Source organism: Sceloporus undulatus, chromosome 2 (genome assembly GCF_019175285.1).
Source record: "Sceloporus undulatus isolate JIND9_A2432 ecotype Alabama chromosome 2, SceUnd_v1.1, whole genome shotgun sequence".
NCBI lineage: Eukaryota > Metazoa > Chordata > Lepidosauria > Squamata > Phrynosomatidae > Sceloporus > Sceloporus undulatus.
Window position 1 is genome coordinate 213,217,430 of NC_056523.1, and position 15,377 is coordinate 213,232,806.

Consider the following 15,377-nt stretch of genomic DNA (forward strand, 5'->3'; position numbering starts at 1 on the left):
CTTCCAAAAAGCAAACCTTGATTTTGCCATTTTATGTAAGGGTCAAAATGTCAAAATTCTTTCACCAGAATATTTTGGACAAATCTAGGACAGGTAGGGATGCAGTGGCTTAGTGGTTAAGACACCAATGATGATGACTGGAAGATCGACAGTTTGAGGCCCAAATGCTACATTATGGGCTATGCCCCTGTCCCAGCTTCTGCCAACCTAGCAGTTTGAAAGCATGCAAAAGCAAGTAGATAAATATGTACCACTTTGGTTGGTATGTAACAGCGTTTGGTGCAGTCATGCTGGCCATTTTTGAAGAGTGCTGGCTCTTTGACTTAGTAACAGAATGAACACTGCCTCCTACAGTTGGTTATGACTAGACATCCGTGTCAAGCGACTATATTTACTTTTACCTTTTGGACAGGTAGCAGTCTTACTCAGAGTCAAAACAATACTATTAATTTAGCTCAATGGTGGCTGTCTCATGTGTGACAGAGCCATCAGCATTAATGTTATCTACTGAAGCCCTTTTAACTGAGGTGTTGTGTTTACATAGGTTGTGCTTAGACATTAATCCCTCCCATTTATACACACATTTGCCAAAGTCATATTTCTGTCTGCAAACTGCAAATTTTATAGCATTTGTTTTAGAAGGATATTGACAGGGATGTAGCATTGGTGCAGTAGAGACCAGCAACCGTGGCTCTGCGTATGGTATACAAACAAGGAATTTATTGTCTGTGGTTATGGCCTTCCCCCTTAGAAATCATAGGATTATCAGTCATGGGAATAGGATGTTGACGTCTGGTAACTTTGTTAATGTTGTCACTAGTAACAAGTGTATGGAACGAATGCAAAAATTTAGTAGTGTGATCTGGCATCCCCCAGTTCTTATGGAATGATGAGTGCTGGAAAAATTGTGTGGACATTGTCCTTTTCCTTGATATATTTTAGCTACATTCTCTTCCATCTCTCCTTCCTGTGTAGGTTGAATGATCCCAAGATGTCTGAAGTAGAGCGTCAGTCAATGGAGAGTGAACGGGCCGACCGCAGCCTGTTTGTCCAAGAGCTTCTGCTGTCCACTTTGATGCGGGAAGAAAGCTCCTCCTCTGATGAGGATGAGCGTGGGGAGGTTGCTGATTTTGGTGCTATGGGCTGTGTAGATATTATGCCTTTAGATGTTGCTTTAGAAAATCTAAATTTAAAAGAGAGTAATAAAGGAAATGAGCCTCCTCCACCTCCTCTTTGATGACATCCCACTTCGCAGACAATGTCCTCTGTGCTGTATTTGCCAATGAAAGTGGACAACAACTATCTTGGGTTTGTTTTGGTGATTGTAATTTCAGGTCTGTCACTCTTGTTACATTGTGTACATTCAAAGGAAGAGAGAGAAAAAAAGATATATATGATAATCATTTCCACTTAAAAATAATTTTTACTTCTAGCAGGTAAATGTAGGTTTCAGTGCAGAGGGGACTCCTCTGTGCCCTGTACTTTTGACATGCAAAAAGGCTCTCCTAATACTCCACATTCAAACTGAAGAGGAAAAAAAAAATGAAATCTCTAATGAAGCTGCTGTGTGTATTTATGAATATTAATGAATAAAAACTGCTTGGATGGTTTACCTTTACTGCATGAGGTTTTTTGCAGCGTGCATGAGTTTTAGTGACCTTGTCATTTAAAAAAAATTAAATACAAGGATAAAACTATAAACAACTCCCTCTTCCTCCCCCCAAAAAAGCTTTCCAATTATTCAAAGGTTACAAGACAAAAGAAGTTAGTCTTTACTTAGCAGCGTGTGGCCATCAAGTAGCTTTTGAATAATGCCTGTCTGAACCACCTTTTTGTATGTGCCGTGAGCACATCATGCAACAAGCTCTGCAGTGGGACAGTTTGTCGTTTCCAGGGTGTGGTGTTTTGCTTGGTGTGGCCCTTATGTTGCTCTCTTTAACCATCATCGCACATTCATGTAGAGTTTCAGCCTGCTTTTTATGCATCTCTAGGAGACACAAAAGTAAGGCCACTGCCAAAACCTTCTGGCAAAGGGGCTTTTGTGTGCCCTATAATCAAAATACTTGTTCGACTTTGTTTAAAGATATTTTTTTTTCCTTTTTTGTGGTTGTTCAAAAAAAAAAAAAATTTCAAACTGTTAAAACATGTTTTTATTCGGGTGTAGATGATTCATTTGTTCATTGTCTTAAAAGAAAACAAAAATTAATCTGGATTATGTTGTCTTAGTTTTTAAACCTTCACAGCCTCAATCATATGTTTTGAGTTATTTATGTACTTGCTTCCTAGTTTGCAGAGACTTGTCAGTATCAGGAGAGCTTGAGGAGGTGACTTCCCAGACTTGTCAGTATATTACAACTGCATTCTTAATGATAACTCTAGCACCTTTTTATTTATTATTTCTTCTTGATTTTTTTTCCTCTGGCATAAAAAAAGTTTTTTAAAAAGCCTTTTAATTGAATCATGCCACCTACATGCCTATACTATTAATCCTGTATGTATAAAAATGTACAGTGTTTTTGTGCATAGACTTTCATAATAGCCCCAAGGCAGGGACAGGAGGGGTTTTGTTTTTTTGGGGGGGGCTGGGGCAGGGGAGGGAATGTAAAGTTAGACTATAAAGACAAAATTGCACACAGCTTCTGATTCAATCTAAACTAGGTTTTAGACCATAATCATGTTTCTCTCTGGTTCTCACGCTCTTCACTCCTTTCCCCTCTGTACCCTTTCCACTTCTGCCACATTGCAAGCATCTTAGAATAAACTTTCATACTTTGAACTGCAGGGTGGGGTTTTAACAGAACTTTGACATGGATGATAATCTGAAATGGTTTAAAAACCCACCCGCAACTTTTGACTCCATTAATTTCTATATAAAAATACAGGACTAGATTATTATTATTATTATTATTACTTTTTCTTTTTAGTCTCTGCAACAGAATGTTTGAAGGGGGGGATTCTTCACCAGCCCTCTGGTTATTTGGGGAGTTAAACCCTGGTAGGGATTTTTTTTTTTAAACTGTTGAGGATTTACAAAACCAGTTTTCAAACTGTAGTCTTTTCAAACACACCTGCACATTACAATAAGACACACAGTTCAATAAAGCATTTTCAAGACTGTTGTTCACTTGATTCTTCTTTCTTGTTGGTGTGTTATCCGGACCAATTGATTTCCAGGTATTCACTTCAGTGGCTTTATGGCATTTAAACTGGAGACATTCAGGGCCCATTCCACGTTCCTTTTTAATTTTAAGAGTTTATTTCTACACTGTGGAAAAGAAGGGGGAGGAAAACCTAGCTGCAGTCCTAGCCAGAAGAAATGAGACATCAGAATTGATAGTAGGAAGTATTCATTAGCAGCTGTGGTTTATAAGGTTTACAGCAGTTTTTAAAGAAGGAGCCATGTTAGTCTCTCAGCATAAAGAACTGGCAGCACCATTAAGATTTAATTGTATATACTCAGCTATAAGTCGACCTCATGTATAAGTTGAGGGCAGGTTTTGGAGCCAAAATTATGGATTTGATTTGTGGATAAGTCAAGGGTAAAATTTAGAGGCATATAACAAAGGATCTAAAGGACAAAGCAAATGAAAACAGGGCCCAAGAACTTACAAAATTTCAGGAAGCATAACTGGGGGGTCAATTTGTTAACCATTATTCCTAGACTTAAACATGATTATAAAGGCATTGGGAGAAGTTGGTTTATGTCCACAAAATCCTATGCTAAAATGAAAACCAGTCAGTCTTAAAGGTGCTGCCACATTTCTCTCCCCCTCCTCCTTCCTCCTTAAGGTTTAAGGTTAATAATCAGCACACAACCCCCCCCAAATGATGAAACAACATGGAACATTGTGATTAAGAATAAAGGCGGATGGCCCTTCACAGTAGCAGTCTACAACTGGATTCATGTGTCAAAAAAGCCAGAAACACAGGCAATGGGTAAGCCTCCACAAGGGAGAGAGTTTCAAGTAGTCCTAATCCTAATAGTCCTAAAGCTCCCTATAGTCACCACCCCCCTAATCTCAGAAAGGGACAATAAACAGATGGTTCATCGGAGTGGGCCTAAACCAACATTTGTGCTGAAGAATGCACTATATCGCAAGGCTAGTCTCAGGTGCTGTTCAGGCCTATTTAAATTGATTTGGGGAGAGGGAGTAAGTTTTCCAAAACATCTACATCCACAGTGCATCTCTTTGCAAATGATCCATATGCCATGTTCACCTGGGCACATGAATGTGTCCGCTACTTTTGGCAAGATACAAGGATACAAGATGAGCGTAACTTGGAACTGTATGCCAGGAATGCTGTAAGCCACAATAGTTCTCAACTTTCTCAGTCCTATCTTGAGCAATTTAAAACCAGTATTTTTTACGCAGAAATTGGAAGGCTGGAGTGTTGTATAGAAAGGATAGGGAAATGCACAGATACTTTTGGGTTTCCAACTGGTCCAGCTGTTGAACCTGGGCTACAATGGCTGTGGTCACTCTGAGGTGATGGAAAGCGTTTCAGTGCATTTGGAGAGCACAAATTTACAGAAAGGTATGGATTTAGAAATCCTCTGGATGCTGCCTCCAAGTTTTGTGTTTAGATTGCTTCTTGCTAACATGATCACCGAAATTTTATTGTTAAATAATATGTAGATCTGTCATTATTAGCAAATGCCTGGCCTGTAATAGAAAAATCACTAATGTGTTGGAAAACAAAAAAGGAAATGTTACATACAATTTTTGAAGATTTAGGTCCAGACAATTTAATATTTTTAAATCTGGCAATGTCTATTTGTATAATACTTGTAACAAAAGTTACTACAATCCATTGTAATTTACATGGTGTGTGCCTTCAAGGGCAACCCAAAGGCTAACCTATCAAGGTTTTCCAGGCGGAATTTGTTCGGTTCTTCCCCCCTTGCTTTTGCCTCCCTCTGTGGCTGAGAGAGTGTGACTTGCCCAAAGTCACTCAGTGGGTTTCCATGGCTGAAGGGAGATTTTCCAACCCTGGTCTCCCAGTCCAACACACTAACCATTACACCATACACTAAAATTTAAATTTCTCTCATTGAACATTTTAGGTGGAACTAGGACTGGGGAAATTCAGAATGACAAGGCATAGTCTAAAGACCCTAAAGCAGCGGTTCCCAACCTGTGCTCCGAGGAGCCCTTGGGGCTCCTCATACGCTTCCCAGGTGCTTTGTGGTTGCTCCAGGAAAGTTACCACCTATCCCATCTTTCTCACCCTGCCTCCCCCCCGGCCCAGTAACACTCCTTAACACCATTAACTTGTAAGACATAGGATAGTCTTCTTAGGAGCTCTGCCATAAAAATTGATTCTAAAAAGGGCTCTGCAAGTCAAAAAGTTGGGAACCTCTGCCCGAAAGGCACCAGATCCCATCTGATCTTGGAAGCTAAGAATGGTCAGCCCTGGTTAGTACTTGAGATGGGAGACAGTAATACCCAGCACTTTAGACTACATTTCAGAGGACGCAACTAGCAAAGCCACCTCTTGAGTCTTCCTTACCCAACAAGAGTCTCGAGTTTATGGGATTTCCACAAGGCAACTTGAAGATATATAACTAGCTAACCTTTTCACTGCTCTGATCTTTGAGAAATTATAAAACTGTCACACCTACTACTGCCAGGTTTTACATTGACAGCCCATCTCTGTCTCAGCCTGTTGCTCTTATTTAAATTTGAGCAGTTAACAATGAAAAATTCATATAATTCAGATAGCTTCAGTTAACACTGTTGAGCTATTAATACAACATTCAGGTCTTGGGCATTTAAGAGAGAACCCATTTTGGAAGCTTGGCCATCATGCATTTTTTTTAAAAAACCCAAAGGTTAGCATTCAAATGGACTGCATTGTTTTATTGCCTTTACTATTTATATTTCAACAATCTCCATGCCGTTAAACTCTTCCTTCACTATTTAGTTATGATGAGCCCATACAGACAGGCCAAAATAAAGCTGCTTCAGTCACTTTGGAGGTATGCTTTTTAAACGATGCATGTGTCCTAAGAGGCCGGAAGCCATGCCAAAGCCACGCTCCAGTCCTAAGAACTGGAGTGCAGCTTTGGCACAGTTTCTGGCCTCTTAAGACGTGTGTGTTATTTAAACAACATACTTCCAAAGTGACCCGAAGCAGCTTTATTTTGGCCTGTCTGTATGGGTCTGATGTGTCGAAATACATTCCAAGTGTTTGGAAAGTAGAGTCCCACAAAATTAATGCCTGCTTATTAGATGGGATCTGAAGAATGAGATAGCAAAGAGCAATCTTGTGCTTTAGCATAATGGAATGAGCCAAAAGTAACCTGTCATCCAACCCTGGTACAAAAGAGGAACAGGCTGGATTTTGCAAATTTGTTGTAAAATAGTAATCAGATTAGATTTACATCCCATTCAAGTAAATATACCACAGAGGTATTTTCCAATTAAGAGGAACTAATTCAGTGAGGAAGGTGAATGCAAGATGGAATAATCCTGCAATATTGCATTTTCCCCCTATTAGGCAGACTCCCCACCTCCAATGAAAGGTTTTATAATGAAGGGGTCTTGTTTGATCATAGGATAAAATAGGTTACATTAGGTTCTTTCCTCTGGAGTAAACCTAAATAAACAAGGTTCACATATTATTAGGACAACCAAACCTATTTTCACTTTCTTGAGAGGTGGGCATCCACATGTGCAGAAAGATAAAAGAGATGGCCATTTGCAGCTTCTAGTTTACAAATGCCTATTTTACTTTTTTAAAAGTGAATTAACATTTTGTCAATGAATGAATGCTCAAATTAGGGGTGCTAACATATTGAGGCATCCACAATTTGATGCTTGTGGACTAAAGGTTGCATTAACCAAGGCAAAATTAGAAACATTGCACTTCCCACCAACTTCCCATTAAAATACATTTCTAGAGATGCATCTTTTTTCATTGATTGCTGATGCTCTAACAGGCAATGAGCACAGGAGCAAGTATAGCTTTGAAAGATGTATTGAAGCATAGCAGAAAGGGTCACACTTGTATATGGAGACCAAGATTCAAGTTCCTTGTCCCTGAAACCTTTCCAGTGGCCTTGAAGAGCTGACTGCTTTCCAGACTTCTTCGCAAGGCTATCGTGAGGAAAAATGAGAGATCCTTCTGTATACATGAGAAGAACGATAGGCAGCATGAGTGCAAACTGTGTAATAAAAAGCAACCACCGATTTTATATAAGCCTTTATTTACAACTTGTTTAACAACTGTACACTAGTTTTGTCGCCTCAGAAGCATTATTGTCTTTTAACCTGGGGGGGGGGGAACCAAAATGTCTCAAATTGAAACCATTATTACCTTCTTTTGTGTATATACAAATAAGTATTAAAATCACTAACATGGTGATATGGTAAGAAATTATATGCAAGAAGTAGGGGAGATAATATTTGGTATTCTTAGGAATTTATGCTCTTACAGGAATATATATATATATATATATCACTGGCAATTTCACAAACAGTAATTTTGGTAACCAATCAACACCTAGTTGAGGGCAGTGAAACAAGTTGCTATTGCAAAATGAAGCGGGGAGGGAACTGAATACTACAGACAGTAATTGATATGTTGAAAACATGCCTAGCATCTCAGAAAGTTGCACCACATGACAGTGATGCTAAAAACAAAACCTAAACCCTTGAAGACGGCCGGCAACACCTACTGGACATTGTAAGCCACAATCTCACATTCTTCTACTCCACCTAGCGGTCTACAATGTTTGGGCAGGTGGACCTAAAAAGCCCTCAACCTCAGGCAACTCTAAACATCAGGCCGCACGTGCTCCACTCAGGCAGGCCACACCCAAAACATCCAGCAGCACAGCCACACAGACCTACAACGCATGCCTTGCCAACAACTAACACAAATATTTAGGCAGGGGAGTCCAAAGTGGGCCGGGGAGGCCAAAGTTTTTTTTATTTTGCAACTGGAGGTAGCCTGAATAAGAAGGCACCAGATCTCCCCGCCTCCACCCCATTGTGACAGTCTGGGACTTAACATGACACAGCCAAACAAACCAAAAAGGGGGCTGGATACTTTGATGCTGAATGTCAAACTCGCAAGACTAACCTTTCCAGTTGCCAGGTCCAACCAAGTGCCGCTGCCCAATGCATGGATGTAAATGAGCCAACCACTACCCAGCTATGCCACTAGCCACTTTCTCCAAAAGTAAACATCTCCATCTCAAAGAGGTATCCCTACAGTCGATGGCAGCAATGGCTATTATCCTGACTCTCTTTCAACCTGAGCTAGCAGCAGAACCAACCTGAGCCCTGTCCTGGCTTTGCTTCTTCCTCCCACTTCCCTGCAGCTAGGCAAGGCGTGTAGGGGGACGGGGCAAAGGTTTTTGCCATAGTCCCATCTGCACAGCAGTGAGGGATTCGCTCAGAGCTAATCAGTGATATGCAGCATGTGTGCGGGAAGTTACAGACAGCCGGTGACATCCACAGAAGAGGGGCGACACCTGGTCATCCCCACACAATGTCTCTGTCCTCATAAATACGCTAAGCTTTCCTCATGAGGAGAATGAGCCAATCACGTCGAAAGCACCTAACATCAGGGACAGGGAGCCACTGGGCTAAGAATTGATTCCACGAGGAGAAAGGGGTCTTTTAAATCCTCAAATCTAGGTTTCAAGAAACCTGTCTAGAGTTAGACACTCGTAGTGTTCAAAAGGAGGAAACTCCCATTCAGCCATGGCCTAGGTCATCCATCCTGCTGTTTGCCCGCAACAAAAGCAAAAAGCTTCAACCTGCGAACTATATTCCCCTCTTGCCCCACTGTTCAAGACAGGCTATGACTTGCATGACCAAAGGGTGTAGGGCTTCACCAGAAAAGGTCTGCTAAGCAAACCACAGTGCTGGTTCCAGTTCCTTCATATCATCTGAGTAGTGGTCCAAGGTGGAGAACCGTGGCCCTCTAGGTCTGGAAATAATACAGCTCCAGTTTCTCTCACTCTTGACCAGGCTTGCAGGAGTTGTCAGGACAGTCAAACAACTATTAGGCCAAAGTTTCTCCGCCTCAGTATGATTCCTATGGCTTAAAAGTAGAAGCAGAGCTCCCAAGGAAACAACTTGTCCCCCTTGCCCCTCCAGAGCATTTAGCTGCCAATACAGAGGCAAGGGCACACAGGGGTTGTGTGTGTTGTGTTGGCTGTGACAATGGGATTGGCTGCCATTTTGAAGGATTACGGGGGCTGGCTTGCTACCTTCCAGCTCTTCCTCAGTGCAGTCCTCTCACAACTAGTTGAGGACCAGTGGTTTTAAAATGCTCCTTCCTAACACTGTGGGGAGGGAAACATAACAGTAATGATACAAACACGTTCACAAACAATATACTTTCAAGTTGTTCTATCAGAGTGCCACATTTCTACATCTGCCTTAACACAAACTGAACCTACACCAGCACAAGCAGATACATAAAGAGCATAACGGAAAAAGAGCAGCTTTAAAAATTAAAAGGCAGTACAAAGCATTCCAAGTTATACTGTCAACAATTGTATATGAAAATAGCAATATTTCATAATAAGAAAGACCATTAGTGCAATCTGAAAGGAAATTAAAAGGGGTGAGGAGATGAAATCTGAGATAAATATGGATAATAACTCAATAGTAACTAAAAGATACTAGGTATAACACTGAAGTCAAGGAAGAACACTCCTTTGTATTAGTGATCCCATTCATGATCTTTTAAGAGCTGCTTGTATACAATAAAAGGTGGAAAAAGAAACGGCTAAAGCACTGCACAAGTTTGTTAGAGAGATGGGGAAAATGCAAAAAGGAGTTTATGCACATTAAGACATTATGCAACATCAATAATAAAATATGCATAGGTGTCAAGGCTTGGCATTTTAAATTTAAAAAAGCGGCAGGGGTCAGGCACCACTCCCTATCTGTTTCTCTAAAAGAAAAACGTCTCTGGACTTTGCAGGGGGAGAAAAGAATACATACATACATACAGCATTGAACAACATGGCCCTCTAGTGCACTTTTAAAATGTAACAGTAAACAAAGGGCATTAATAAAACAGGTTAAGTTCAAATGTTTCTAATTTGAGCACACGGAAGTGTTGCAAGGCTTGCATGTTAATACGGTTTGTTGGGGAAAATGTGTTAGGAGAGTAATGCAGCAGCAATGAAAGTTAAAATTTTAAGTGCTATAGGAGCTTCACAACCACCCACACCTTTTTTCTAAAAAATATGGATATGAAGACTCAGTGCCTTGCTGCCTGGGAAAGATTAGGACGTTTATTACTTTGGAGGGGAAAAAGGAAGGGCAGCAAGGTTGCACCAGACCTAGTTTCTTTGCTAGCAATTCCTTTCTTAGATGGGTGCCCAGGAATTTTGCAATGACAGCTTTAACTTCTTCAGAAAAAAGGCATGGACTGGACAGCCCTTGTTTGATAAACAGTATGACCCGGAAGACAGCCATCACAACAGGTTAAAATATCAAGGGAGTGAAGTTGCATTCATGTTGTAGGTAGAAGAAAGAAAGAAAGAAGAAGAAAGAAGAAGAAACACAAATACCAACACCCGTTCAGAATCATTATATGCTTTAGCAAATCTGTACAATCTATGAAATCTAGCTATCAATCAGATTTGTAAGCTGTAGATTTCTGATGGTTATGGAAAGGTTTCAAGCAATGCAGATTAATGCACTAAGAATTGAAAACAACTTTGCAAATATCCCATAATATCTGTCATGAATATGTTATAGCCTAGATAACTGCATCTAATCCAAGTAGCATATGGGCCATCCAATTTAAATCTTTTTGCCTGGTTGCTGGGGGGAATCTTACCACAAGTAAAACTTCTGCAAACTGCTTAATGTTCCAAAGAACTCTGATATAGAGTCGGGCCTTCATATCCAAAATTTTTTTTATCCATGGATTCAACAATCATGGCTTAAAATTAAAATTCCAAAAGTAAACCTTGATTTTGTCATTTTATAAAGAGACACCATTTACTATGCCACGTATTTAAAGGACTGAGCACCACAGATTTTGGTATCCAACAACAGGTCCTGGAATCAAACTCCAGTGTGCAAAGGCACACTGCACCTTGAAGAGGCAGAAAAAGTTAAAGATCACATTTGAGTAGAATGTTAAAATGTCCTGTGGCCCATGTTGTGCTTCTGCCACATCAATACCAACAAAGGCTGCCTCTTCTAGATGCATTCAAGCGAGTGATCTGCCTAGTAGGTTCTACAAGAGCTAGATCAAATTGACAGTTGCTGTATTTCGAGAATAACTTTTGTTTCCCTGATGCAGCACAATACACCAGCATGCAACTGAAATATGAAGACATTTTATTGGCAAAGCTTCCATAGACTATTTATTTATATCAGTAGTGTGTGTGTGGTGATTACGCACACACACTGGATTTATATCTTGCCTTTATCAAAATGGCCCATACAGACTGCCAAAATAAATTGCTTCAGGTCACTTTGGATGTATGGTGTTTCAATGATGCCTGCGTCCTAAGAGTCTGGAAGCGCACCAAAGCTGCACTCAAGTCCTTAGGACTGGAGCATGGCTTTGGTGCAGCTTCTGGACTTTAGGACGCAGGTATCATTGAAACACCATACAGTGGAACCTCGCCATAACGCGGGGATCCGTTCCGGATCCCGCCGTGTATGGCGATTTCCGCCTATGCTCGAGCCCCATGGTAAACAATGGGGTTTGTGCGCGCAGGCGCGTGCCCATTCAATTGAATGGGACACGCCACCCTTCCGACCCCGGCTTGAGCGCGTATGCTCAAGGCCCGCGTATGGCGAGGTTCCACTGTACCTCAAAGTGACTTGAAGCAGCTTTACTTGGCCTGTCTGTATCAGGCCATAGTGACACCATGTTCAAGTTGATCCATATTAGAAAATCAATGTAGGGACCGTACCACCTTACAGGTCAAGTTGAGCTTCAAGCCACAATCTCATATTAGAAATCATCTGTGTTAACAAAGAGGTTAACACTACTAGGGAGGGGACCTGAAGAACATCATGAGATAAATGTTGGCTGAAACTCTTAATATGTAAAATCAGGCTGAAACAGAGCATCCATACAATTCCTGTCTGCCAGTTCTCTTATGCAAGGAAAAAGGTGGGACATACAATCTGCTCACCAATTTAGCATGTGGCAATACACAGGGACAAGACATGGCCTTATGGGCTGGTGCTCCCATTCCAGCTTCAGGTCAGACAAAACATGGGCAATGGCATGCAGCAAATATTAATCCAAATAAATTATTCTTTTTAATATCATCTGATCTAAGGGTAAAAAGATTAAGATTTTCCTCACCTAATTAAATCTTCTTTTTGATTTGGTTTCTTTTCTATCCTGCCTTTTCCCTAGCATAGGGCCCATATAGGACACAGTAAATAACAGAATCAGAAATATCACACTTTTAGTGCGCTAGCAACATGTAAAATACCATCAGATGATATCGTGTTGGTTAATTACGAAGCCTATGAATACCAGGTGCTGTAGCTACATTTCAGAGGAAGGAAGTGGAAAATCTACCTTGAGTATTTCTTGCCCAGAAAACCCTGTGAAATTCCTGGAGTTGCCATAAATCAGCAGGCAACTTGAAAACACACACACATCAGATTTATGCCATCACAACTCAAACGTTTGGTCGCTGCAGAAGCTGAATGCACTACAGACTACACCCTGAGCTACATCCACCTTTTCTCGCTGTAGAAAATACCCAGATGTTTGTCTGCTGCTCCCTCCTTTTCCCACTGTCCTGGAAATGGCCAGCTTGAGGCGAAACAGCTGAGAAAAGGTGGGTTTGGGGCAGAATTGGATGGGAGACCATTGTAGTTCATCTATAGCTGGTCCCTCAACGTTGAGATTTGCAGCCTTGGTGGTTTTCTGATCTCATAAATATACTGTTCGTTTTAATTTCCAATATCCAACTGTAATTATGGCCAAATTCTATATCTGTAGTGGGTTCATGGAAAGAGTGTACAGAGGATGTGGACCACACTGGGTGACACTCCAAAGAAGGGTGACACCTGTTTTTGGACCCTCCCTGCCATTTAGGGCTGGAGGGGTGCATATGCACCTTTGCCAGCTGCTCTGTCCCTGGGCTTCTACTGAGGGCAGAAGCCGGGGCAGGAGAAACAGGGGCAATGTGCAACCTTCCTGCCCCGGGTGACACATAGTTAGTGATGCCATTGTATTAATAATAAATAATATAATAATAATAAAAAGTATGTCTGGTAATCAACATCAGTGGAACTGGGAATCACTCCCCTCCACCCCATTGGTCCCATGTCATGAAAAAAATCATCATGTTTCAGAGTCTGTTTTTTAGTGTTCAAAGGGCTGCAAGGTGAGATGGTTGCCAATTCTGGTGGAAGCAGAGGGACCGTAGAGGTACATAGCTTGGAGGTTAGTGTTTTAATTTATTTGACTCATAAAGATCTTATTCAGTGGGACAAAACGATGACATTTACAAAGTAGTGAACTGGGAGACAATACAAGAGGAAAGGAAATCCTGGATGGACAGAAAAGATATTACAAAATTGTGAAAGTTATCATATTTTAGGTGGTCAGTAAATTTTGTTCTCCAAAAGCTAACATACAAAAAGTAAATTTACTCTGAATAATTACAAGAGTACTGAGCCAGCTGTCATACAGACAAATGCAAACTACAATAGACCACTGAAGTCAGGTAACCAACCTGTATAACAACAGTTCTATTCAACTGAAGGGATACATTTACACATACTAGTATTGCTGAGAGATTTTCCTCCTATATATTCAAGTCAGAAAAAGATAAGAAATTCTCTATTTTAAACACTAGCCATTGCACTTGCCTGGCCTATTTTAACTTAAGTTAGAACTAGGGATGGGTGAAAAAAAAATTGGGCTTGCATTTCAAGTTCATTTACTAATTCTACATGTCTCATACCTAAAGACAATCAGAATCCGTTTGTGTCACTGAAATCTACAGATTTCTTTGTGATGCATATAGCTGATGGAAAAATATAGAAATATTGTTTTTCAGTTAAGAAACAAAGCAAATGTATACATTTGCAAAAGTGCACACAGCATGCTTTTAAAATGCCTTCTTTCAGAGTGCGGGCACAAAATTTTTGTGCAGACTAAAAATACAAACATAGTGTGAACATGAAATAAGAAGTGAAATCAAGCTTGACAGACTTGGCCATCCTGGTTAATGCACACTTTTGCAAAAAGTACAAACCAGCCACTAGCAATGATCTATCGCAGTGCTCCCCAAACTCTGGTTTTCCTGGGAGCCCGCAGTCAACTTTGCCAACACTCGGGAATTGTGGGAGCTGAGTCGAAAACATCTGGAAGACCAAAGAGGGAACCATGCTCTATCCAGAAAAATTGTGTTGTGGGATCACCTTATAAAATTTGTAAACAGAGTATCCATGGGATTTTCCATCCACCCAGAATAACCTTTCCTCTGTCTTGCCAAAAATCAGCACTCGAGGAAAAGCACATCATCCCAATATTGGATATTAATGGCACTTAATTTCATAACAAGTAACTTCCTATTAATTTCACTAGGTCTTTAAAAAACGGCTAACTTTTTCTGGATTTCTCTTGAAATGGATAATGTGGGAAAGCTGATTCCACACTTTTTTTACTATAAGAACACAGTCCATTTCTCAAATAACAAAGTAAAACCGAATGGAGCACTGAAGTGGAGAAGCCTTGATATTTCACAATGCTAGATTTGTAAAAGGTCCCTACCACTCAGTGTATGCAATTAACAAGCCAAAGTGGAAAAATTATCTGCTTACATACTAGGTGAGAAACACAGAAGAATGATAAACAAAATAAGACATGGAAAAGAAACAAAATAATTGCCAGCCAACACTGAAAAAAAGTCCAGAAAAGAATATATATATATATATGAGGAAGAGTTGGAAAAATAAAATGAAAGCTGATCTCAGACTTTTAAGGCAAGACTAAAACAGTGAGAACTGTTTTGTCAGATGTACAATAGACTGCAGAAAAAATATTACATCCCTCTGACTAAAAAAATTAATTGGGGGGGGGGGTTATGTAATAAAATCATGCGCTGAGAAAAATTAAGAATAGCACAACTTTTAATAACATAGAACTAAATCAGTTCTTGGAATAGCAGCTGTCATTACTGTAAAACAAATTTAACCTTCATGTGTCTTTATGTCACATTTGTTTGCCGGACCTATACAAACTAGCCTACAACGTAGGCATTCTGCAGCTTATACCAGAAGGGTTGCAAACATTTCCTCAAATTTCACCCATTTGCTATGTACAGAGTTTTCTCATTAAAACAAAACAAACAGATGGTTCAAAAAATGTCAAAACAAGTTTTTTTTTTGTTCTCGTTGTCAGGAGGT

The 15,377-nt window shown here is 40.3% G+C and overlaps 1 protein-coding gene across 1 annotated transcript in view; it reads left to right on the forward strand.

The window, feature by feature from the left end:
• KCMF1 (potassium channel modulatory factor 1) overlaps positions 1-1,610 on the forward strand; it is a 54,818-nt gene extending 53,208 nt beyond the window's left edge. The window contains 1 exon segment of the mRNA XM_042453721.1: positions 976-1,610. Coding sequence (XP_042309655.1) covers positions 976-1,237 — 262 coding nt within the window. The 3' untranslated portion in view covers positions 1,238-1,610.
• Positions 1,611-15,377: the final 13,767 nt, after the last annotated feature.